The sequence below is a fragment of the Corvus brachyrhynchos genome, unplaced genomic scaffold (assembly GCF_000691975.1).
Source record: "Corvus brachyrhynchos isolate BGI_N302 unplaced genomic scaffold, ASM69197v1 scaffold346, whole genome shotgun sequence".
In the NCBI taxonomy this organism is placed as follows: Eukaryota; Metazoa; Chordata; class Aves; order Passeriformes; family Corvidae; genus Corvus; species Corvus brachyrhynchos.
The window spans coordinates 6,110,127-6,136,477 of record NW_008238644.1 but is presented as its reverse complement, the minus strand read 5'-3'; the positions used below and the strand labels follow the sequence as shown (position 1 = coordinate 6,136,477).

General features: G+C 49.3%; 1 protein-coding gene across 3 annotated transcripts in view; it reads left to right on the top strand.

Annotated features, from left to right (window-relative positions):
- Positions 1-26,351, top strand: part of LOC103617932 (vascular endothelial growth factor receptor kdr-like) — a 122,827-nt gene that overhangs the window by 26,094 nt on the left and 70,382 nt on the right. For all 3 annotated transcript variants that reach the window (XM_017737571.1, XM_017737570.1, XM_008636283.2), the window contains exons 2-6: positions 6,057-6,153; positions 9,784-9,986; positions 21,016-21,143; positions 23,489-23,648; positions 24,937-25,073. In XM_017737571.1, the coding sequence (XP_017593060.1) occupies positions 6,057-6,153; positions 9,784-9,986; positions 21,016-21,143; positions 23,489-23,648; positions 24,937-25,073 (725 nt within the window). The remainder of the gene's footprint in view (positions 1-6,056; positions 6,154-9,783; positions 9,987-21,015; positions 21,144-23,488; positions 23,649-24,936; positions 25,074-26,351) is intronic.

Genomic DNA, 26,351 nt, shown 5'->3' with positions numbered 1-26,351 from the left:
TCTGCAGGTGAGGAAAAGCCTTGTAGGAACAAATCCCAAAAGCTGGGCCAAAGCCATATCTTATCTCCAAACACTTTCTCCACTTAGCAGTTGTTTTTACTGCGCTGTTGTTGATGTCTCCCCGCTCCAGACTAATGATTTAATTTTTTGTTGTTGTCACTTCAGATCATTTACCCCCCAACTGCTGCCCCTGGCTGAGCTTCACACAGCTTCCACTGGCAGCAGGCAGCAAGGAATGGGTGGGAACTGCTCCCCTCTCTTGTGACTCAGCTGAGCAAATCCTGCCTTCCCTGGCTGGGAAAATCAATGGGAACAGGAATCCTGTTGCTTTGCCAGAGATACTCTTGGGTTAACACTTGCATTTGAATATCCTGAAGGAATCTTTGCCATCTCTCCTGATGAGTTTGCGATTGTTAATTTAATTTTGGATGAACTTCTTTGGCTTCTGTAGGAAGGGAAGCTCTGGCTCTGGCCTGGAGGTTGTCAGCTCTGTGCCCACCCACAGCAGGGCCACCCTGGGGGATTCCTGGTTATTTTGAGGTGGAAAACCACAGGAAGAGAGGCCTCTAGTAAGCATTCCCCCTAAACAAACAAAGGAAATAGAAAATCTTTAAAAGCTGATGAACCATTTTCCTTAAAAACAGTTCAGCCTGAATAGCAGGCAAGGGAGAGAGTCCTGGCAAGAGGCTGTGAGAGACTGAACCCCTACTCACCTCCTCCTCTAGGAAAGGTGGCTTAGCACAGTGGAGATGCACAGGGAAAGATGAAGGGTTTAAATCGTCACAGACAAATTATTACCCTCAATAGACACACGGAGAATTGAGAGAGCAAATAATCTGATCAAAAGCAGCTCCCTGAGCACAGGAAATGGCAGAGAGGCACTCAAACCACATTAGGTCTAGAGGGGTTTTCCCCAAAGGATTCCGACCTACACATTCCCCACCTGCAGCCTCTGCCCTGCCTCAGCTCCCATCAGTGCCTCCACACAGAGCTCACCAGCCAGCAGAAAAGACAAAAATTGGAAGTTTTATCTCTGACTTACAGCCAAGACCTTCCCCACAAAAGCCTCCCTTCTCCTCTGCTGGGAAAGCCAGTGGGACCAATAACATTTCATTTAGGAGATCTTGCATCATGAATAGAGAGCACAAAACATTTCATTAATGCCTAGGAGAATCAAAAATCCTATGTCCAAATCCACAACAAAAAGAGGGGTGGAGATGGGTCTCTTTAGTCATTTGCTGCTGTCTTTTTAAACCTTTAAAAAGAATAGAAAATCACTGGAGTATAACAAGGGAAAGCTGATTCCAGGAGCTGAAGACTTAATAAACACCCCAAATATTGCAAGGCTTGTGATCCAATAATGCTGGCAGTGCTGTGGTGTCCTCTCTTTCCATGGGGGTAACCTTGAAATAAATCCTAAGATGATTGCAGGCCATTGGTTTAAACACACACAGCTTTTCAGTGAATCCCTGAGCTCTCCAATTCCAGCAAAACTAGATTTCCTTGGGGATGGAAGCATGAAAATACCCTTTGACACGGGCACCTGCTCATTCTGAGGTGTGCTCACACTGTGCCTGTGATGAGGGGCCCTGGCAGCTCGGAGGGGAGCACACTGGCATTTCCCTGGTGTCGTTTCTGCTGCAGGGACAGAGTTGTTTGGCAGGAGGGGAGGGGACAGCTCTGCCTCTGCACCATCCCAGTCACTGGTGCTCACCTCTCACTGGTGACCAGGGCAAGGTGTGGTGTCCATACAGCTCCCGGTGATTCCACAGGGCTCTTGGAGCTCCTGGATTTCCTGTGCCAGGCAAGCACAGCTCACAGGAGTATCCTCAGCAGTGACAAAACAGGTTTTAAATGTTGTGTGTCTGTCACCCTCCTTCCCTGACTCAAATCAGCTCCAAACTCTGACTTCCAGTCCTTTCCAGGGGTCCTTTCCCTGAGGTGCCCAGGGCCCGGCTCTCTGGTCAAGAGGGACTTTACACACATGAACAGTCCCAGGAGTTCACCCATGTGCAAAAAGCTATTTGTGTGCCCAAGCCCTGGCAGAACCCTTGCTCTAACCTGCCTCATTTCGCTGCCAGCACAGCACCCTCTGCTCTGCCCAGCAATTATTTCCTCATCATCCTAAGCAGGGGCTGTGTGGGCTCTGTCCCCCAGCTCTGCCCGTGGCCAGAGGGGATCCCTGGATCCCTTAATCAGGTATCACATTGCCTGAGCTGTCACTGAGCGACACCGAGGCAGGGCCAGGCTCACAGCCGTCTGTGAGGGCTCTGCCAGGGAGAGCTGCTGTGCCCAGAGGATGCCTGGAGGAAGGCTCTTACAATAAGGAACAGAGATTTAAAATACTTTTTATCCCTGCTCACTGCTGGGCCCAGGATGGAGCATCAGGCTGTGCGTGGGAGGGATCTCCCCGTGCCAAGTGAGATGGAGTTGGAAACCATCTGACAGAGAGGTGAGGGAGGTCACCCATTACCCTCTGCCTGGGGAGCCTCTCGTGTTTAATGTTGGCCGTGCTGCAAAATCAGATTATCCCAGGAAAAGCAGTTTTCAATATATTTTTCTCCCCTGGATAATGTATCAGTCAACCTTTCACATTTCACTCCCGAGGATTTGTGGTTGTGCTGTGTTTGCGGTTTTTGCTGCCGAGAGCAGAATGTTAAAGGCTGAGCTGGAGGTAGGAATACACTCCCAGAGTCAGAAATGGTGCAGGAGGCTCTGGACAGAGGCCCTGTCCTCACCTGGGGCTCTTTCCAGGGGCATCTTTATCCTGGAGATGCTGCTCTTGTCTTGCTGGAGCCAATTTGTGTTGGCTCCAAGGCAGGGCTGGGATGTGAAGAGCCCGAGTAGATGTTCCCTTCCCAGGAGGAGCCTGTCCTTCCCCCTGGCTCACAGAGGGGAATGTGGTGCTGAGACCTTTCTGTAGCTCTGCAGGAGGCAACGAGCTCCCTGCCAAACCTGCAGGATTATCACTCCAGCCTCTCATCCCAAACCATGCCAGGGATCTGTGGAAGGAGGCTGCACCAGGAGCTCAACAGGAGCAGGGTCAGCTCCACAGGGAATGGCAGGGACAGCTGTGGCACCAAGGACTTTCCCTGTGGCCCTCACAAGGAGCTTTGCCATGGTCATTACACAGTAATGAGTGCTCGTTTTTAATTTTATGTCCCTCGTAGCCCTGGAGCAGGGCCAGAATTACTTAACAGGGAGGAGAGGACAATGTTCTTTTGGGCTTGGGCATTGCAATTTGAACAGTGCACTCAGAGCACTTCAGCCTCAGCAGGACTCAGCCCAGCAGGTCACCCACCCCACCCTGGGCAGGTTGTGGGTCCTGGGTTTAGGGAAAAAAGCTGGGGAGCAGGGCTGTGGAAAAGGGGGGATGCACTGCCAGGACCATGCCTGGTCCTCCCTTGCAGCATCCTAAAGCCTCGCTAAAAGCATGAATCTCCTCAAACACAGACAACAAATATGAAAGTGGAGCAGATCCCTTTCTCCTCCTGCAACACACCCTGGGGCTGTCCCCAGCTTTGCCTCCAAAAACTCAAGTCTAGCTCTAACGGGACATGGGGAGGTTAGGAATGTTGTGAGGTGTGACTCTGCCAGTTCGGCATTAGGTGTCCTGCCCTAGCACAGCCTGACCTTGCCCTCACTACTCTCTCTGTTCCGCCCTCAAAATGTTCTTTTCCCAGCCCACTCAGCTCTGGTGTGGCAGAAGGGGCACGGGCTGTGTTCATACAAACCTTCTGTCACCTGCCAGCAGAGACCAGATGTGTGTGTGGCACAGGAATTTCTCCTCCTGTCCTCTGTGGGGTAGAAAAGCACTGAAATTCCACTTTGTTTATTCTGTTCTTTATCTCCCCAAGCCAAAATAAACTTTGGGCAAGAAGTAACTCAGGAGCAAAAACAGAATAATTGAAAAATACTTTTCTTTCTTTTAGCAAAAACGGTGTCAAGTATTGTAAAAGCCCAAGGACTCTGCAGTCAGAACAGAGCTCAGGCTCTCACCCCACACCCTCTGACAGTGCCACACTTGCCCATGAGAGCTACAATCCAGGCTGGTCAAAAGCCCAGCTCAAGACACCAGCTGAGACCCCCTAAGCCCTAAGAACAACTGAAGGCACACGAGGAGAGAAATAATCTTATTTCTAACCCCAGGATTTTCTAAGTCCTGGCTGAAGTAACGGCATCAACAGCCCAGAGCAGATCCTGGAAGAGCTACGGGGACCCAAACCCCCCTCAGCTGGCAAATTAATGGCACTTGACAGACAAATTTGAAGCTGTTGGCCATATCCTGGAGCATTTTTGCAAAGCTCAGCACAGTCAGTCTGGAGGGGCTGTGAAATACCTCAGCACCATGGAAGAACCTGTGCCAAAGCTCAGCCCATTCCCGGTGGGAACTGGCTCTGTCTGGAATCCAGAGGGGACTTGGAGCCAAGAGCAAGGATGGACTGGCCTGGCAGTGTCTCCTCCTGCAGAGTCTGGGGCTTTTTCTGCTGGTTCTCAGCTCAGTGTGGTGCTGCTCCCTGCGTGCGCCGTCCTGAGGGGGTTTAGGAACAGCAGTGCTTCCCAAAAGAAATGGGAACTGCGGGGCTGCAGCCCCTTGGCTACTCTGCCTCTCCAGCATTCCATGGAATGGCAGTTTGGAGGTGCTAAATAATGTCACACAGAGCCACTGGAGGGAGTTTGTGTTGGCCAGACTCCAACTTCTTGTTCTGCAAAGGACTTTGGAGATGGAGCTGCCAAAGCAGGGGGGGAGCGGGCTGGATCTGTCTCTGGTGGCCAGGACCGGTTCAAAGCCCCAGCCAGAGTCTGTAGGACGGGTCAGTGGCTCCAAGGGGAGTCCAGCACCGTGGTGTCTGGGCAGGATCCCCTCTGGAAGGACTCTGGGGTGCCATGAGATTACTTGCCCTCCACTGAGTTCCTGACGGGAACTCCACGGGCTCCCAGAAGAAGCCCCAGACTCCAAAGCGGGAGCGAGTCACTGCCCACACTGATGCCAGGCAAAGAGCATTTACTGAAATCAAGCAGCAAAGAGATGAGAGTAGAGAGGAGGAGGCAGGAAAATCACTGCTTTGTGCAGTTGAAAAGTTAAAGCCTGGTGTTTCTGCTAGATATGTTATCTCCCTCCCTGCTGCAAATAATGCCTGTGCTGGGAGCCCAGTGAGGATTTCTGGCTTATCGAGTGCGAGGCAAAGGAGGAGAGATTCGAAGAGCAGGAGGGGAAAGAAAACACGACTTTAATGTCAGAGCTTTGGAAGTGGAGATCCTTATCTGAGCCTGGTTTCTCCTCTCCTTGATTATGTTGCTTTGAATTTGGACAAAGCAACCAGCCTGGCCAGCCTCTGCTTCTGGTTCTTCTCAGTTTCACTTTCTGAACGTTGTCTCATTGTAGGTGTACACTCAGATTCTCCTGGGGACAGTTCCACAGGCAGGAGACATTTCCTGGGCCAGGAGATGATGAGAGAGACCTTTGTCACTGCTGTCATTAATGCCCCTTGTCACCAGAGACCTGACAGAGTCACAGAGTCCCCTGGGAGCATCACCCCAACCACTGTGCCCACCGAGCCTGGGGTTCAGCTCACACACAGGATTTGGGAATGCTGATTTGGGAATGCTGATCCCAGAATCATTATAATAATTCCCCAGAATTATTGTTTCCTCCCATTGATTCAAATGTAATGTATGAGCTCACCCATCGAATTATTTCCCAAGCACCTGACTCCTTCCACTTTTATATGCGTGCAAAATCCTTTTGACACAACTCTGTTCTCCTAAATCTGCAATAATTCAGTAATAAAGCTGGCTCGGAACACTGTTGGCACAAACGCAGGCGCTCAGCGTCGGAAAAGAGAGAGAGGAATAAAGGGAACAAAACCAAACTGGGGGCACCTCCCGACCAACCCCACTCAGCTGAACTGCACGGGATGAATGCAGCACTGTGTGGGCCCCCAAATTAGGAACTATTTACAAAACAAAGAGCTTGTCCCGAGTGCATTGTGCTGCCCTGACGCCAGTGAATAGCCCGTCTGAACTAATGATGGTTCCTTCTTTTTTTGGGTCAGGTCTCCCTGAGGAAGAGCTTTTTCAGAAACCAAAGCTGAGCATTTCAAAGGACCACATCGTCATCTCACCAGGAGACACCCTAAAAATCAAATGCTGGTAAGGATTGCTCCAGAACTCTGCGTTTCTTGTGTTGATTGGTTTGGCCCAGCAGAGCTCCAGGACAGAGCAGAGCCTGATGCTCGGCCAGCTGGGAGCTGGGGCTGTGCAGAAGGAGGTGGACGGGCTGGGACAGAGCAGGGAGGAGAGTCTGGGGTCAGCTTGGCCGAATTCTTCGTGTTGTAGAGGGGCCAAGGCAAAGCCCTGAGTCAGCACAGGGGAGAGCTCATGGGAGCGGGATGTACCGTGCTTGAGGACATGGCTGGAAATCCTCTCTGGAAAAGGGGCAGATTCAGCTCCTCTGCAGCTAAAATCACTCCTTTGCTCCCTGTCCATGAGGAAATGACAAACAAGATCTCCAGGAGCCACCACCTACCCATCACAGACACTTAAATAAGCAGCAGTCACTGTGTGCACATTCAAAGACCCAACCTGTTCAAACATAACCTGTCCTTTAAATCAAATTTAACCAGGACTTGTGAAAACCCCAAGTGCTGATGCTGTAAAAGACAGCAGCTCTTCAGTCCTGGCACAAGGTGTGCCACCAGCCATGCAAGGACCAGCAGGATTTTGGGTGATGACAGGGAGAGGATGCTCTGGGGATGGGGATGCAGCTGACACACGAGGAAGAAGCACACCCAGAGCACTGTGCTGTGCCACAACACACAGCAGCTGCTGGGTCCCACAAAAGGCCTTGGACTGAGGTGGATGGAGGTGCTGCTTGTTCTGAGGGGGATTTTTACACTTTGCTGCTGCCAGAGGTTGCTCCTCAGGTTTTTTTCTGAGAGCGTTGCAGGAGAGAAGGCTGAAGGTAACACAAACTCTCACAATTTCTCTCTCTCACACACACACATTGTTTTTACACCTTCTTGCAAGGTTCCCTTGGCTGGAGCCACTGCCTGGATGGTTTCCTGCAACAGAAGTTACTGAAAGCAGTAAAAAAAAGCAGTGGGAAGGGGAATCTAAGCCTTAGGTTATGGTGACACATCTCCTCTGATTTTTGTCCCAGACGATTTAATTCTTTGTTGTAGAGAAAGGTGAATGGACTCAGCCTGTGTAAATTTGGGATCTCTCCTGGAGTGTAAGGCAGCTTTTTTCCAAATACCTCCGGCTTGCCATGTGGCGTAGGAGGTCAGAGCAACCTTCCAGTGGTATTTTTAGCTTGGCAAACAGCAAACATGATGGCAATAAAGTCTAAGCAGCCCTTTAACATCTCAGTGGTGCTCTCCATAAAACCTGTGTGGACTCGAGGTCCCTGGAGTGCCCCAGGCCAATTAAATTAGCATTTCCCAGCAGTGCTCCATCCACCACCTTTTTAATCTGGAGGAGCACCCTACTTTTCTCATACCACCAGATGAATAAATAGCTGAAGGAGTTGTTAGCACTTCAGTCCCACGTTGCTTTATGGATGCAAAGCAAGAAATCCCCATGAAAGGTCTGAGAAGCACAACAGGATGTGAGCATGGGATGTAACACGGGATCAGGGCCTGGAGCACTTCAGCTCCTTGGCTCAGGTCATGCAGGAGCTGGGAATAGAAGGGAAGTGTGGTTTCTGAATGCAAGATTCCCTGGATCAGCCCCTCTGGGGATGTCTGCCCTCCTGCCCCCTCTGCACACTCACAGGTTAGCTCCTGCCCCTGGGGAGCTCTGGAATTCTTTGTGCTTCCAGAGGCATTTGGGCTGTGTGGGGCACAGCAGGAGGCAGCAGCCCTGGCAGGTATGTGGGAATGTCCCTCCTCCCCTCAGCTCCAGGCTTTTGAGGTTCTTGGCCAAGATTTCCTGGCTTGTGGTACTGGGGCCGAAGCTGCTGCTGCCACTCCCCTCTGCCAGATGTGTGAAAATCCCAAAGCAACAGGCAAAGGCTTCACCTTCCACTGGGATAAAGTGTGTAGGGGGGAAAAGTGGGCAGATTTAAGGAAGCACAGGTGTGAAATCCCAATGCTGCCCTGCAGGGCCACCAGAGCAGAATTCTGGCGCCGATGGACACCAGGGTGGGTGTGGGTGAGGAGGGGCAGGGACACAGTGACGTGCTGGGAGCCGTGTCTCCATGTGAACTGGCTCTGTTCCCTATTCCGGGCCAGGAATCCCAGTCCTGGAGTCACTAATGACGTGGGTAAGGTGGGGACAGAGCTCGGGGTGCTCGGAAGGGACAGGAAGCTGCTCTGACGTGGGGTAGGGCTGTCCAAGCCACCAGAGCATCCGAGAACGAGGGCGAGGCTGCTCACCAGAAAGGATATTCCCACTTTTCCCAGTGCTCTCCTTCAGCTTTGTGCTGGGAATAACCTCAAGAGCTCAGCTCCATGTCCGCCTCCTCTGCAGGAAGGCGACAGAGGGACGGGCGGGAACGAGGGCCAAGAGGATGTTTGTGGAAATGTCCCTGGATGTCCTGGCAGACATGCTCTGACTGCACCTATTGCCCCACTGCAGGCCACTGGAGTTATTGGCTAGCTGGGAATTTCACACAGATGCCACTCTGGGCCTTACTACCTCGGTCCTGGGTCAGTGTGTCTAGACCGGATTTCTCCCTGGCAACTCTCAGCTGGGAAAATCCAGGGCTTCTTTCTCCTTCCTCAGCTCAGCAAATGCCAGTGGGTATTCAGAGAGTGAGAGGGGGGAGCCAGCCCCCTGCTCTGGGGAAGAGTGGCTCCTCTGCAAACACACACAGAGCTCCCTCTCTCTAACACCATCTTCTACCCCAGCAAAATCCATGGGTGATTACCCCCCTGACCCACCAGTTTCCACACTGAAAACCAGTTTGCTACAGAAACCCTCATCATCTTCATCTCATAGGCCTGTGTGGTGTCTCTGGTCCATCCCCAGAGCCCTCAGAGGGAGCTGCAGGAGCTCCTGTTGCCATGGCCTGGTGCTTCCAGCACAGCAGGACCAGCACGTCCAGCTGTGGCTTGGACCAGCTGGGAGCCCTGGGTCCTGCAGCAGGTGACACCCAGGCCCTGCTTTTTGGCCTGAACTCCATGGAATTGCATTGGCCATGAGCTGTGCTCGGAGATCCGGCAGCAGAGGGGTCGGCTGGGTGGAATGTGCATCCTCTGCCCTCCTGGCTCGATGTTCTGGCTGCTGTCACAAGGGGAATTGGGAAAAAAGTGTCCTGAGCAGATATTCCCAGATTTTTAACCTGGTTAGTTCCAAGGCCTTCACAAAAATCAAGACTGAGCCACTGCTGATTAAGCAAGAAAGGTGATGGGAAATTACATAAATATCCTCCTCTCCCCATGCAGACTTGGTGCAAGAAAATATACATTAATTTAGCTGTTAAAATATGCAAAGTCCTCCGCCTGGAACAAACATATAATTTTACCTGATGCTTTCTAATGTTTGAAATGGCTAAAATACAGTGTTGTAAAAACAAACTTGTGTTCAGGCAGTGTGTCAGAAGAGAAATTAAACTTTTCTCCAGGAGCTTGCTGCAGGGAGTATTTCAGGAATGTCCCCTGCTCTGAGGAACAGCGTGGGGTGATCCAGCTCAATTTCTGATGGGTGGAAGTGCAAACACCCGACGACTTTTACCATTTATTTGGGAATGACAAGGGTAGGAGCACTGGGAACAACTAGCCTGAAGGAAGGCCCAATTTTGCCTGAATCCTGTATGATTTGGGTGTGTTGTGCTGGCAGGGGAGCCCCGTCTGTGAGCTGGCAGCTGAGGGAGGACAACCCCCGGGTGCACGTGAGCGGCTGCCGCGATGTCACCGGGCTGAGCTGCAGCCAGCTCGTCCTCAGGAGAGCCACGGCCAACGACACCGGGTACCTCAGCTGTGCCCTCAACAGCACCCCCGAGCACCAGGGGCTTGTGGCCAGGATCTACGTCTTTGTCCAAGGTAAGAATTCCAATTTTTTTAAATTGTGTTCGGCTGTGGGAGCTGTGTGAGGCAGAACCAGCAATGCAGGGGCTCTCCCAGATCCCACCTCCCCGCTGACCCAGGAGGAAGCAGCAGCTCTGACACTCTGAACAGACCAAATATAGGTGGATTCTCATGGCAGCCGGATTTTCATGCCAGCTGAATTCTCAGGGACATGGATGTGAGAACCAGAGATCACCCATCCTGTTCAGTTCCAGGATTGGAATGCTGGATTCTCCCATCATTTTAGTGTCCCAAGTAACAGATCCACCGACTTCCTTAAACATCCTTTCCTTTCAAGACTGAATTCTTCAATCCTAAAGGGTTTTGCTGTCACAGTGCTTTTCTAAAGATTCATCCTGAATGCCCAAGCCCTCTCTCTTTCCCTTCCTCCCCAGGCATGAACCTTCCCAACAGGATTCTTTGTAATTCCTTCCCTCCTACACATTTATGTACTGCTTTGTCCTCACATCTGTGAGACATTCCCTACCAGACTGCACTGGATGTATTTCATTGTAAAAAATATCCCATTGCTCATTTTGGTTCCCTTTGAGCTGCCTCTCCCCCACGTGTCAGAATCATCGAGCTCAGATCCAAGAATAAATGGCAGCAGGAACTTCAGAGGAGCATGGTCCTCTGTGGTTGAGTGAATGCAACCTATTGAACAGCCATTCCAATAATGGGAATTTTTGTTTGAATATTCCCCCCAAATGCTGGGGTTTTTTCAAATCTACTTGACAAATGCATTACTAAACACTGAATCATCTTGAATCTTCCAAGCTGAGATTGTGAATCCTCAGATGAAGGAGCTGACTTTTAGTGCCTTGAATAGGGGATGACACGAACTCCTCTGGTGCCGGATGGGCTCAGCCTTCGCTACCCCACAAATGCTCATGGGGATGAATTCATTTCATTTTCCTAGTAAACGCTAAAATGTGGTTCTTTGAATCCTCTTACTCACACAAATGCTGGCAAGGCAGTGAGTTTGTCTGATGGTATTTGAAGAGTGCTGCAAACCTACGCTTCCAGAAAACGTAAATCTTTGCTGGGCAGCTCTGACTCAGGGTCTCAGGGTGTTGCTAATGACGGTGAGCCAACACAAGGAGTGACTTCCATCCCCCAAGGGACTCTGATATGCCCACACAGCTAAAATCAGCTTTTGCACCTCCAGGTGAACACACCTGCTCGATTCATGTGGGTGACACTTTCCTGCCTGTTGAAAAGAGTCCCTTTCTACCCTTGTCCTGCTTTCCCAGCAAGTTTTCCTCTAATTGGAAAGTGGCTTTTTGGTGTTACTTCTTAATTCCTGAAGTCATTTTTTTTCTCCCTTTCTACTTCCTTTCTCTGCTTTTTTCTTGGTGCTCTGGTTGCTTTATCCACCCTGGTTCTTGTGCTGAGCTGTTTCCTTTTCCCATTACACCCAGCTCAGACGCCCCAGGTCCAACATTGTTAACCCAGCCGTCCCACACTCCAGGAAACTCAATTCTCTCCCCTGATTCAGTGCCCTGGTTGCCTACCCAGCCCTTCATTACTCTGTGGCAGGAGCACGTGCAGGAAATGTCGTGGATCTTTTGGGACTGCCTGAGCACTTTCCTGAAGAAAATATCCCAAGTTATGAAAAACCTCTCCGGGGATGCTCTTGGAACAGAGCTGATCTAAAAAAATGGCAGGATGTCCTCCTGCTTGCTGAGACTGCTGTGCCAAGGCCCTGCTGACAAACAGCACAAAATCACCCTCTCAGGTGCACTTTAATTGTGTCCCGTGTCCTCCCTGCTCTGAGAGCTCTTACTCAGAGCTTTCCTGTGCTTGAAAAGTCATGGAAGGAAAATGAGTGGAAAATGGTCCAGCTTGTCCTGTGCACCCCAAAGCATGGCTCTTCTGAGCGCAGAAGCTGCAGGTTCCTGCTGGGATCTGGCCTGCCAGGCTGAGGAAGCTGCTTGGCCCCGTGAAAAGGAGCTATTTATACCTCAGCATGGGTCTGTCCTCAGGGCACACTCTTCCTCCCATTCAATTCCTGTGGATATTTGTTGGAAGCCAGCAGGCTCTCCTGGGGACGAGGAAACTGCTCTGGACTTAAACAAGGAGTTCAGAGCACACCTATGGCTTTCTTCAATATTTAAATGTGCCTTTTGAAGGAAATTGCTGTGACAGTGTCTGGGCAGCACTGAGAAACCCATCAGCTGTCTCCAAGGGAGGGAACTCACAGATCCCTGGGAGCTCCAGACAGGGGTGAGACCCAAAGCTCATCTCTGGGGATGTTTTGTGGAGACAGCAAGTGCTCAGCAGGGTGTTTGTGAGGCTGAGCCAGGTGGAGGGAGAAAATGTGGAGCCAGCCCCTGAAGGCTGGAGATTCCTCTGAGGTTACAAGCCATTATTGCCAAAAAAGGAAGGGGAATGGTATTTTTCCCTTCATTCCTGGCCGGCTGCTTGACACCGAAATGAGAACATGATTGTGTCGGAAGCCCTGCTTATTGGCCATTATTTCCTGTGCTGGCTCCTGTTTTTCCAGCCTCCCTGGTGGGGTCTGTGGGCTCTGGCAGGACCTGGCACTCGCAGCTCTCCCTGTGGGGTGGTGGAGCCGTGACTCTGCACATCCCCGGGGCCAGGGGGGACCCTGACAGCTGCCACCCCTCAGCTCCGGCACTGAGGGAGGCACAGCTCAGGAGCTTCATCCTGAATTAATTGTTCCCGAAGCCTTTTCTGCCTCCCGCTGCAGCTGCAAGCCCCAAGGATCTTAATGAAAGAGGAAGACAACCCCTTCTCCTGTTGCCCATCTCCTTGTTGGAAATACAGAGTAGCCCAGGGCTGGAACAGGAAGAGTTGGGAGTTCTTAACTGCGTGAATTCCATCGCAGCTCCGAGGGATACTCTCTGCAGGGAAAGGCAGTGTCTGGTCCCACACTGTGGGGCTGGATGGGCAGAGCAGCTCCGTGGAAAATGCTGCCACAGCCACCCAGACACGGCAACTGCTTCCATCTGCCCTGTGCAGTTACCCCTCCTGACCAAGGGATACCTCCCTGTGAGGAATACACTCATTTATTCCAGCCTTTGGGATCCCTGTGCCAAGGGAAAGGGCAAGCTGTGAGGAAATGCAGACAGTCCTCCTGGCAGTGGTCCCCTTGGTGTGTTATCCACTTCATTCTTACATTAAATCCAAAACACAGCACTGCTCCAGCTAGAAAAAACTAACTCTATCCCAGACAAAACCAGGTCCACATCCACTCCTTATTCCGTATCTTTTACATCATGCCAGGTCCCACATCCCACGTTTTCCAATACCTCGTTGCCTTTCCTGTCCTATATACACACACAGGTATCATTCCCAGCTGAAAGCAGGGCACTGGGGCACATATAAAATTTAACATGGCTTAGAGAAGGAGGAAAAAAAAGACAAATCAAGCAAAGATTCATTCCACCTTCCCAAAGGGCTTCCCCAGGCTCCAGTCTAGACACGAGTCAGGACTTGCAGCTCTCAGCTGTTTGAAATGCTGTCAGTGTCAGCAAAGTCAGAGTCCTCTGGGTGTCAGCTGGAAGAGCTCCTGGCTCAAATCCTGCCCCAGCTCCAAGATCCCCCAGCAGCCCCTGTGTCACAGTCAAGGGTTTGCTGCACATTCTGTACCCTTCAGCAAGTGATCAGAGCAAGGAATGAGCCCACCCAACCCTGCTGCCTCCACCTTGTGTGACTTTAGTGCCGAGGTAACTGGAGCTGGGCACATCTTGCCAAAGAGTGTCTGGAAAAGTTCATCCAGGTTCCCAAGCTGGGATTCCTGCCACCCCCTGATGGCATTTGCTGATGGCAGAGCTGTAGGGCTAAAAGAGGCACCTCCTCAGTGTGTGGGGCCAGCCACACACATCCTTCAGCTTCTTTTATGCAAAGCAGGGCTGTTCTTTTATTTCTTGAAGTAATTATGGCCATGATAGTGCTGGTTCTCAAATAACTGCTGCAGAAACACGAGTCTCACCTCCTCCGACTGCAGCTGGCACGAAATGCTGTGTGTGAGCCCAGTGCTGGCTGCCCACGAGGGCCTGAGCAGCCTGGGGTGGGTTCCCCAATTCCTGCTTGTCCCAGTGGACACACAAACATTCTAAGAGTGAACATTTTGACAGGGTCTGCCCACCCAGAGCCATCAGCTACTGGTATTTCAGCACCTCAGTGTGAGTGAGTCAAGAACACACAGGACTCAGGGACTCCTTTGCTTCCACCCATTTGGCTCTCAGCACTGACGTTCACAGGAACACGGGAAATCCAGAGGATGTCCCTGCAGAAAATTAGAGTTCTGGCTCCTTCTAAAGCCCATGTGGGCACGCATGGAGGCACCAGCCACAGTGCAGTCCTACCAGAAGTCCAGAGCACGAGGGCTGGAAATCGAATTTGAAGCAAGACAGACATTGATATGGGAGCACAAGTCCTGCTGAGGCCATTCCAGAGGGAAAAGGGGGATGCATCCAAGCAGCTTGTCCTGCTGGAGCATCTCCCTGCTGGAGCATCTCAGCTCCAGGGAAGGGCCGGAGCTCTGCCTTGCTGCTACAAAGAGTGAAGAGAGGTGGTCCAAGTGCCGCACCAGGGTGGAGTTCACATCAGCCACAGCCTCCTCCTCGCCCACAGCACAGCCCAGGGATGTGCAGCCCCATCACCCTCAGCCCTTTCCCACCACGAGGAATCTAAAGAGGCTGGAAGTGCATGGAAGCACCCCTCAGATGAGATCATACTTTGGTTCTGATGCTCTTTGAAGCTGATTTCTGCCTCCTTAATCCTCTTGACAGTTCACAGAGATAATCTAAAAGTGAGAAGCAGAACTGCAGGGCCAGGGTGACAGCTCTGGGCTTTGGCTCACTTTTCTCGAGATATTACCAGTGGGAACAGAGTTGGAGCTGCATTTCTCCTTCCTTTCAGGCTGCAGACAGCTGCACTTGCTGCCAGAGCCTGGGCCAGCTGAGATAGGCAGCAGCTGAGCTGTCTGCCAGGCAGATAAAGTGGCTGTCCCTGTCCCACAGCAGCACTGGGAGGGCTTGGCTGCACATCCCAGCTCAGCGTCAGAGCACACGGAACACAGGCTGTGCCCTGTGCAGCACCCTCACTGCTGTCCCTCAGGGAATAAGGGCCAGATCCAAGGGAAATCGAGATGCTTTTAGCTCTGATTCAAGGCATTATCTTCAAATCATATCCTAAAGGGTCTCACTTTAAAGCAGACAAGCCTTGGAGGAGCAGCAGAAGTTCCTGGCACCGTCAGTGACAGCTCCTGACAGCCCAGCAGGAAGAGGAGCCGATCCTTCCTCATGGATCAAGAATTTCTAAATGGAAGTCCAAAGGCCAAAATCACCCACACTTCCCCCACTGCTTCCTTCCTGGTTTTTATCCACTCAGTAGCTGCTAATTGCTGAGCCTTCCCCATGGTGGGAGATCTGTTCTTAATAAAACTGGGGAATATTTTCTACAAAGTCAAAGCCTGCTTAAAATCTGGTGGGAGGAGTCAGAATTTATAAATTCTCCTGCTGCTTGAAACATAATTCCAGACAAAGCATGGAGGCCTCCTTTTCTATGGTGTTTTGTTGGGATTTTTCAAAAGAAATCTTTCCATTTTGCCTTTATTTGCTTGGCAGCGAGAAGCATTTTGCTTCTATCATTTTTGAAGTAACACTTTTTAGAGTAATATTTTTTTCCTCTACAAATATTCCTGTGTTTCTAACAGTAATCTCCAGGGGAAGAATGCATTTCATTTGACCAAAACAGAATGCTTCATGTTGACTCAGATTGGCTTCTGGGGGATTTGCAGTCACTTTTGTTTTGCCTGAAGAGAAAATATTCTGCTTTCTGTTTAATCTAAACATTCCACCACCAATTCTTTTCATTGGCCTGCCAAACGGAAAGGTCTTTCATTTTCAAAGATCCAGATTCAAAACAAGTGCCTTTATAGCAGTTACTCCTGTACCTAGAGGCAGCTTTGATGGGTCACCAGGGGGAATTCAGCAGACCAGGCTGTTTCCTTGTGAATCTTTCCAAAATGCTCTGCCCGAAGTGTCGCTGCACAGCTAATGCTGCTATTACTGTAAAGAACAGGTTATAAACCTCTTCTCGCTGCTTTTGACCTTGATGAAGACGAACTTCATGGGGATTATGTCAAAATGTGAACTTAAAGAACCTGTGAAACTCTGCCCAGGCTCCCCAGCTTAGGCATGGCCGAGTGAAGAAAATAAATGGCGAGGGCGAGAGAATTATCCTTAGCTGGAACAAAGTGAGAGGCAAAATGAGACTGTGCAGGAATTTCACGGCCATGAACAGCCGTGAATGACTGTCCTCAAAGGCCATTCAGTGCTCATCGTGCTCCTGGGCTGACAGCACCTGGAGGGACAGGCGATGTCAACTCCGGGGCCTTGGATGGGAGACAAATACCACGAGACAAATTGCTGTCACGGTGCAGGAATGAAAAGCACCCAAAATCCTGTATAAAATCCTCTGTGTGTGTGTGGCAGGAGGAGGTTTCAGAGGCACAGGCAGGGGGTACAGTGCTGGGAAGTAGAAATGTAGGAGAGATTGAATCTGCAACATGCTGAGTGCAGTGCTGAGGGGTTTGAGCCCCTCAGCTTCAGGCAGGATGGGGCTGTGATGCCTCTGAGAAGGGGATTCAAGCGGAGAGCCCCTGAAGAGAGGCCCCTGTTCTGCAGGTGACACTGAACAAAGAGCAGGTGTCACAGGGAGTCCTGTGTGTGTCCCGGACCCGCGTCCTGGAGCTTTGTCCTGCTGCCACCGCGGAGGCGTGAGGGGACGGCTGAGATTGCCCAGCCGAGCTGGAAGGACCCTCCCAAAGCTCCTCTCGAGCAGCAACTGATCTCCTGGACACAACGGGCATCTAAACATGAAGGGCTTCACTGTCTGGAGGAAAACAATGTTCTTGTAGACACTTGACCTTTGAGTTGCTTTTGTGTGTTCCGTGCCTGATTCCCAGCCTGGCTGTCCCTGGTGTTGGACAGTCCCTTCCCTTCTCCATCCTGCTGCCACGGCTTCCTTGGCTGAGCTGTTTGTGTTCCCTCCTGAGCCCTGCTGGGTAAAAAACAACACCCTGGCCTGCCTGAGCTTCCTGCAAACTTCCACTGACCTGGGAGCCAGACATCCAGTCTGAGACCCAGGGGAAGGGGCCTTTCCCTCGCCTCCACGTTGGGGCTGCAGCTGATAAGTCCCCAGCGTGCTTCAGCTCTTGTCTTTCCTCACATATAACGAGCTTTGCAGCCCACAGTAAATCATTCTTTTTAATTATCCTCTGGGAATTGCTGGGTGTTTCTTTCTGGGTGAGATTCATAGGGCATTTCACCTTCCCAGCCTGGGAGGAACAGATGTGCCAAGCTACAGGGAAATACTCTGCTTTCATAAAGGGTTTCTTTGCTGAGAAATTCTCCCTGAGTTCAGTGCTGGTGACTGTGGAGAGGACAACACCAGCATTTCCCATGCCACAGCTCTCCAGATTGCAACACTTGAGTGCAACTGATTTACACCACCTGGAACTGGAGATCTTCCTCGAGGCTGAGGTTATCATTTTGAAGGAAAAGTGACCCAGTCCCTTTTGTTTCAAGAAGTTCTGTCTCTGAGAGAGTTTGTTACAAGGAGTTAACAGATTGCTGGTGGACTGGAGGTGGTGAGCGTGTTTGTAAAGCTGGCAGTGACACTCCTGATGTTCCAGCAGATCATTTTTCCACGCCACCGTCAGTCTGAACTACCGAGGAGTTTCATGAAGGATCAGGTTTTTTGTCTGCACAAACCATAACAAAGGTATCAGCTGGCACTTGATTAGCTCAGAATTTATTCTTTGTCATTCTGTTAAGCCCCAAAGCTGAGCCACTTTATATTTGCTTATCTAAGTGAGCAGTCCAGCTGCCTGGAAAGTGCTGGAAAGCCTCTCCTTCCCTATGACGCTGCCTTGCTCCTGCTTAGGAGGGGGCTTGGAGCAGCTGGAGCTGGAGCAGGAGCAGGACACAACAGGTTTGAGCTCTTCTCCATGTCCTGAGGCTCTCTAGTGCTTGATGACTGAGATCCTTGAGGCTGTCCCATCCCTGGAAGTGTCCAAGGCCAGGTTGGATGGAGCTTGGAGCACCCTGGGATAGTGGGAGGAGTCCCTGCCCATGGCAGGGGTGGCACTGGATGAGCTTTATGGTTCCAGCCCAAACCATTCTGGGATTCTATGGGATTGTTTTTTTCCTTTTGCACAGAGTTCCACAGTTAGGGAGGAAAACAAAGCCTCCCTGACCTCAGGGACATACCCAGGTGCTTGACCTTCCCCTGCAGCTGCCTGGCCCTGTCACTGCAGGGTCACTGTTCCCTCATGGCCAAAGCACAGCCCTCACCTCCTGGCTGAGCTCTCATGTCAAACCTATAGCAGGACAGCCCTACAAGCAGCATTCTCACACCAGGAGCTAAAATCACAGAATATTCCCGGTTGGAAGGGACCCCCAAGGATCATCGAGTCCAGCTCTTAAGTGAATGGCCCATACTGGGATCAATACCACAACCTTGGCTTTATTAGCACCCTGCTCTGACCGACTGGGCCAATCCCAGTGGAATCCCAGTGGCTCCCACAGGTATCCACCCCCAGGTATCCCACCCCCAGGTATCCCACCCCCAGGTATCCCCCTTGGGTATAAACTGCACAGAGCAGTGAGATAACACAGATCACTGAGATAACACAAAGCCCAGAGATAACACAAATCACAGCCATCTGCTCTAGGACACCCCACAGGCTTAGCAAAGAGGAGAACCCATAAAATAGAAAATCTTTTTCTCTTTTTTTTTCAAAACACAGTGAGAATGATGCCCAGGAGACGCAATACCCACGAGTGATTAACAATCAATGCAGCTGAAGCCATCCTTTCCTTTTCCCAAGCTTTATCACCCAGAAACTGCCCCTTGCTGCTGTTAAGTGCACGGTGATTTTAAGATACCATGGAGATTTCAAATAGTGATGGTAGAAGGGCAGATTTATCTCTTTTGGCTTCCAATTCAGATTGTAGCTTATCTGGGATAGTTTATCTGCAGCCCCTGGTTGGACACATGGCAGCTGAGGAGCAGGCTGCTATTAAAAATCAATTAGGACTGAAATACAGCTTCTGTCACACACCCTGTAAATCCCTGCTTCCCCTTAGGTGACTCAGTAGCACCACATCTGTCTTATTTGCAGCTGGAAAAAGGTAGATTCATTTCAGGTCTCTTGTGAATCTGAAAATTTGGTAGAGATGGGTCTTGGAGTTCAGGAGAGAATGGGGTTTAAAAATTATATTTTTTCCCTGAACAGGAAATATTTTTGAGACATTTTACTCTGTTTTGACTAAGATGAATCAATCATTGCACAGTTCAATATTTTCCTGCATTTTAGGATTACTTCCTATTTTCTTAGCTGCCTTCTTTTGATTTATGTTACTCCTTAAACAAACAGTGCTATTCTGAAATTCTTTCTAAAAATACTGGCAGAAATAGTTTTAAATTCAGTGCTTCCATCTTTTCAGTCAAAATTTGCTCCTGAATTGTGAATAGTTTGGTATCAGGAAGATTTTTTTCCCAGCAAATTTCTTCTTGGCCTATACTCTTTTCCATCCAGCCTATACCTTTGTCCATCCCCCCTCATGTGGCACATTCCTTGTTCTCTCCTTTTCTCCACAGGACAAGAAATAATTGTGATTACATTTCCCCTGACACATTTTTGCCCTTTGTTGCAAATACACAGAAATCTATTTTCTCTGCTTTTTCCTATCACAAATAACCCAAGGATCTTCTTTTAATTATCCAGTGTCTTTTTTTAAAGTAGAATAAAAACAAAAATATTGTTACATTTGATACCTCCCAGCGTGGTTCAGCTGGAGAGCAAGACTGCAGAGGGATTAAGCAGCTCAGGGACAAACACTAAACACATTTTCATAATGTGACTCAACAGGAGAATTTAGCATTTTTGGGAAAGTGCACGACACGCTGGACGGAGTATAAGTATTTCCTATTTGTTTTGGGGCTTGGACCAAGCTACAAAGTTGTGGTTCAAAGATCAGGTTTCTCAGCTCAAGGCTTGATTAGAACCAGGGCCTGCCTGACCAGAAAGTTCAGATGTGTATCTGAAACTTCCTAAATGTGGGGAGATTAGAGACCCAATGTTTTAATTCTAATTAATCTCTCTCACATAATGTTTCCTGCAATGCCCTTGCTCCAAAGCACAGCCAGAATAAACCACTGGTGTGGAGGAAAAGCCAGCATGGAAAGACAGTGCTAGAAATTAGAGGAGTCATCCAGATTTGGGGTTTTTATCTGCCTCACGTTCAGTGCTCCTTCTCAGCCCCTCATCCCAGCTCCCCACACGAATCCCACATCTCTGGTCCTTGCACAGGGCCCCGAATGCCTTTGTAAAACACCATCATCCCCCTCACACGTGGCCTTTCTGACACACACACAGCCCCAACCAACATCTGCTCTCCCCCTGATGGAGCCCATGGTACATTTTATCTGCTAAGGAAAAAGTTTCCAGTTTTAGAGCTAAAATGAAGCTTCAAACCTCACAAAAGGCAGCAGGGCCACTCTGCTGTGTCCATCTGTGCCTTGGTGTGTTTGGAGCTGAAGCTGGGGTGGGCTGTGGAGAAAAGGAGCTCCAGCTCTGCACTGAGCTGATTCTCTGAGGTTAATTCCAGGTGACAGCACTTGGGTATTTCCATGGCATTCCTTAAGCAAAGGCTGTGGTCATCAGTCAAGAAATGCACATTGATATCCCCAGATGAAGGACAGGAGGGCTCCCAAGGCCCAGATGTATCTTGGCACCTTGAGTTGGTAATCCATGAAGTTTTTCATGTGTCTGCACACAAATGTGCCATTCTGGGCAATTTCTGGATGAGCGTGAGGCTCAATCCAAGGAATTGGTCACTGGCCCTAATCCCTGTGCGACAGTGGTACTTGCACACAAGCAGGAGGTCACTGGATGTCCTGACTCCAAGGGAGCTCAGTGCTCACTCTGCAGTGCCCTTCCAAATCCACGTTCTTTTCCCTGCAGATTACAGGAATCCATTTGTGGAGATGCACTCGGAGCACCCTGAAATCATCTACATTGTAGATGAGAAGAAAACAGTGGTTGTCCCCTGCCGGGTCACCTCTCCAGACATCAGACCCAAGCTCACCCAGGTAAGACGTGGCTTCAGAGAAACTCGGTTCAAGGTCTGGGCTGCCAACACAGTGGGGAAAAACACGGATTAAGATGTATAAACCTGGGTAAATCCAATAAAAAATAGCAAAGACACTGAAAATCCAGAAACATGAACCTGTTCTTGCAGTGTGTTACTGTTGAACTGGGTACAAAGATTTTTGGGGGTTAGGCTGAGTTTATCACATATTTTTCTCGTGTTGTGGCTTGATGTTCCTCCATCAATTGGCAGCGGTAGATGACAAAGCACTATTTTTCTTCAAAATTCTTTGTGTAACACCTGGCCCTCTGAAAGCTTCTCTCCTTTATACCTTGAACCTCCTCAGAACAGTTGCCCATTTTTGCTTCATTTCATCAATTCAAACCAAGTTTCAGCCCTGGGAATAGACAGCTCCAGCATCCATCCCTTTGGCAGCAGTCACACCTGAATGTCAAGGTTACAGCACGGTCTGTGCAGGCCAAGGCTGTTTGGGATAATAAAAATGGAAATTTAAGGTCTGGGCCCTGATCAGTCAATGGATTCACTCATTTAAAGGGCTTCAGAACTGCTCTCCAGAGTAGCCTGTCACGGAGTGAACAACAGGACAGAGGTCTCCTGGCTCCAGTCCTGCATTTTACATCAGGAATTCTGTGCCTTTCCATTCCCCTGCCAGGCTGACAGCTCGGGAAATCCTAATAGGGATGGGAGCTCATCCTGTGCCCCTCTTCCAGCCTGTTCTGGAGGGGCTGTGAGGGATGAGGCTGCCCTGGACATGGCAGAGAGGGGTCTGAGCACTTCTGCTCCTCGTGGCAGTTCCATGCCTTGGATGTCCCCTTCCCCTGGGAGGCAGCACAGGGAATGACAGGGCCTGGGACAGTGCTCCAGCTCCTGCTGGGACCCCTGGCACATTCCCAGTAGAGGTGCAGGGGGACAGCAGGGGCCTTATGGCTTTGGAGATCTCTGGTTTTAGATCCTGTCAGCAGGGATTAAAGGGGGGAACAAGGCTCCTCTCCAGTTCTCACTTTAGGCTGCATAAGTGTTATCACCTTCCCTCCTTGGCTATAAAAATGAAACATCCCCATCTGATTTGAGCCTGCTTCCACCAAATTCATGGCTGGAGCAGTGCTGCTGACCCTGGCAACCATCACGTGAGCCTCAGGCTGGCCTTGGAATTCCCATCTCCACGTTTATTCCCTTATTGATGGGCAGCCCTGCTCTTCCTTCTTCCCAGCTAAATTCCCGGTCATTTCTCCAAACACAAACTGCAGCCTCGCTGCTGGAATGAAATCTCCCACTAATTCTCTCCCACAAAAAATCACTCCCAGAAGATTTCCCCATCCAAGCAGCTGGAGCACAGGGCAGGGAGGCAGAGGTTGGGCACAGCTCCCAAAGGAGCGCTCAGGGCCGGGAGCCGCTGGGACCTCGCGCCTCGGGAAGCTCCGGGATCCAGCTGCGGATGGCACCGCGGGCTTGGCCCTGGCTGGGAATTCCACAGCGCCAAGGTGGCGGCTTCCCGTGCCGGGAGGAAGCGGGGTGGGAGAGGGGCGGAGGTGAGCACGGGGGAGGAGAGGTGAGCGAGGCCGTCGGACAAATTTAGAACATCCTCTCCTTCCAAATTCAATCTCCAGGAGACAACGCGCTTCAAAGGGAGGAAAGCCACTGTGATTTCCTTCGAGCAGCATTGACGCTTTCTTGTTTGATTGTTTAAATAGATATTTGTGAATATTTTATGAAGACATTTAATCTGTGTGTGGTGTTGAAAAGGGCCTCCTGAGCAGGGTTATTTTTTCTTCCCCCCTCCCCCAGCCATTGGGGAGCAGAGCTGCCAAACCCTGAAGTTCAGCTTTATCACGTTTTATTATTCTTGTGGAAAATGGACTCTTTGCCACCGTAAATTAAGTTCCTTATGTTACCATTATACTTTAAAATCGTTGCACTCTCTTTAAACATGCACAGAGAAAGGTACCTCTCACTAATACCAAGCAGATCCCAGCCACCTCAATTTATCATCTTTGTTATTAAGAAATTCACGGTAAGACACACAACTCAGACTTTTAATTTTGCTTAATGTGATTTTAATTCGGGGCAAAAAAAGCTTTCTCAGTCTTGTCAGATCTGTTTAGTCACTGATCTGGTTCAGTGTGCATTTGCCACTTCCAGCTTTGACCTTCATGGGTGCTAAAGCATGATGAAGCCTCAGGTCTCAGATCTCTTTCTGCAATTTGCCTTATTTTTCCTCATGCTTCTAAACACAGATGCCACAGCTTGATTCTTTCAAAAGCATTTACAAGAAGCCCTGGCTCTGAGGGGAATGGGAATTCTCACTCCTTGTCTGTTCCCTTGCAGTACCCTTCTTCTGTAGAGATCAGCTTCAAGAGGATGGTGTGGGACCCCAGGAGAGGCTTTGTCATCCCCTCCCACTCCTTTGTGTACTCTGGGATCCTCACCTGCTCGGCCTACGTCAACGGCAGCGTCTTCAACTCCTACTACCTGGCCCAGAGACTGGGTGAGTGCCCAGGGGCCACCACAGAGCCTCTGTTTCACAGGCAGCTCCTGCCTGGTACTCCTTGGTTAGCCTCAATTATATTTGGTAGATCTCACTGGTCTGCATCTGCAGCAAGCCCGAGCTGGAACGCTAAAAGTAAACTCATTCTTCCTTTTTTTCTCTATTCAATAGAACTTGGATTGGAGCCACTCCTGGTTTTGAAAAATGACCAAGTGCTGAGGTGGTACAAAACAGGAGGGTTTTATTCAAACTCCACCAAGGCTTTGTTTGCTTGGATTGAGCTGTATTTACATTAAAACAACTGCTGGTTCAGGATAAACCAAACAGCAGCTTTCTTTTTGCTTCTGGTCATTAACCACGTGTGATCATCATATAAAAATCTCACTACACCGCTGATTCACATCTTTGCTTTTTCATAGATTTTCTCTTGGTGATTTACTACACCATTTCCCTTGGATTTACAGCTGAGCTTCAGCTCATAATTAAAATCTGAATGTGAAGCAACTAAACATTAAATTTTTGAGTGCTGGGCATTTATATGAAACCAATTAGAATTTATTTTTCTTTCGTTTTCCATGTATGTTCTTTATCTCCTCATTTATCTTCTGTTTACTGGGAGTTCATTCCCATTAGCTCGTGGCATCCTTCTATACAATCAGCACTCAGCTTTGAACAACAGCCTTGTAAATTTGTGTGGCAGCCAACTAGAAGTCCTGTAAATCCCTCTCTTTCTCCTTTTTCTTCCCTTTTGGAGTAATTTTTTACTAAAATCAGGAATGCAGACCTACAAAACCTCTTAGGCCATCGCTCTGCAGCTCAGAAGGACCCAGGAAATCCTTTTCTCTCTTGGGTTACTGTCAGTGGTCTGGGGTGGTTTTGGTACTGGGCACAAAAAACACTGATGGAAGTTCAGAGCTGATGTATTTAAGGCATTGATAAATGTGCAAGAGCAAGATCTGGGGATCCCATTCAGGGGCTTGGGGATCCCATTCAGGGATTTGGGGTTCCCATTCAGGAAGGAAAGGGAGCTGGGCAGGAGAGGGCAGGAGAAACATGTCTGATGTCCAACAAAAGGGGATCCTCTCATGTTGACGCCCTCGAAAGGATGAGTGATCTTTGGAAACTCTGTTCCGTGGAGCTGATGAGAAGGTTGGAGCCACGGCACATGGAAGAGCAGCCGTTCCTGACTGACTGTGTCCGTGGGATCAGGGATGAGCTGATGGATCCCACCCTGCACGGGGCTGGTGCAAGGAGTGCTGCTGTCACAGCTCTGCCTCTTCCATTGCAGAGGGCAGAATACAGAACCTGGCTCTGAGGGCAACCCCCAAAAAGCTGCTGGTTGGAGAAACTCTGCATCTGGAGTGCAAAGCAGAGACCTTCATCAACGGGCGCATCGAGTTCATCTGGACGTGTCCCCGTGGCAGAGTGAGTGGATGGAATTCCTGTATTCCCCCCTTCCCAAAACCCACAGGGCTGAGAAAACCTAATTATTATTTATTCTGAAATTACCCAACCATTTGTAAGCCTATAATTGATTGAATTTTGTGTTTGGATGAATCCAAAACTTCTCTGCCTTTCTTGAACCTGCAGATTAAACTGCAAACCTCAGGCTAAATAAACCCTTGTCAAGAAAAGCCAGGAATGTTTCCTTCTTTTTGGGAAGAAAAACTCCCTCATTCCTTCTGTCCTGGCTGTCTCATAGGGACAAATCTCAAGTGCAGGTTGTAACTTGTCAATCTCCCCATCTATTTTGGTATTTATGAAGTAGGAAAATGCAAAGGAAAACACAACTGAACCTGTGGAAATCATCTGCAAAGAATGAAATCTAAATTCTGAGTGTGGGGTCTTGAGCTTTCTGTGGATACAACACAAAACTGCCAAATCTGAAGTAGAAATAAGTCAGAGACTGAACATTTAAGGTTCCAAACCCTGTCACTTCTAAAAAAAAAAAACAAAACAGAAGGGGATCATTTCCCAAATCAGTTAATTTATCTGAGATTCTACTAATTGGTCTGAGAATTAAAAAATTGGAGTTTTTTCTTTTTAGTTCAGCAAAATACACATTGCAAAGAAGCATCTAAGCCTCTTGGGAAGGTGTAAAATGTGATCCCTAAAATCTGTTCAATTTTGATTTGTTTCCTTAAAATAAAGAATGTCCGAGTTTGTTTTGGTGAGGAAACTACAGAAAACATAACACAGAATTTACAGAGGTGCAAGCACTACAGTGTTACTGAATTTGGTTTCTTGAAGCCCATATGGTGGAAAAGAGTTGTTTTCCTATGAACTCTCCTTATATTTCTAACATTATAAATGTAAAACTTCTTGGCTAAATCTCCAGGAGGAAAAATCCTATCGAAAGCAATCATGCTGTCTAAAATTCTCCAGGAATTTGCATTGGCACTGGGCTGTCATAATAGATTATATTTCTGTCATAATATATTTCTTTTAGAAAGCAGGAGGTTTTTAATGCAGAAAAATTACTGACTGTGACCAAAATCAATTAAAAAACCCTCAAAACCAAAACCTCAGAGCACAGCTCTGACCCTGCAGCAGTTTTGCCCTGAGACCCTTGGGATTTGCTCCTGGAGAAGGGCTGGTGTGCATCCCCTTATTTACCTGCCTGCCCAGATTTCAGTACAAAGTGCTGCATTTCCACTCTGTTTCTCTCTCTTATTAGAGTTGGTAATGAAACTTCACACAAGA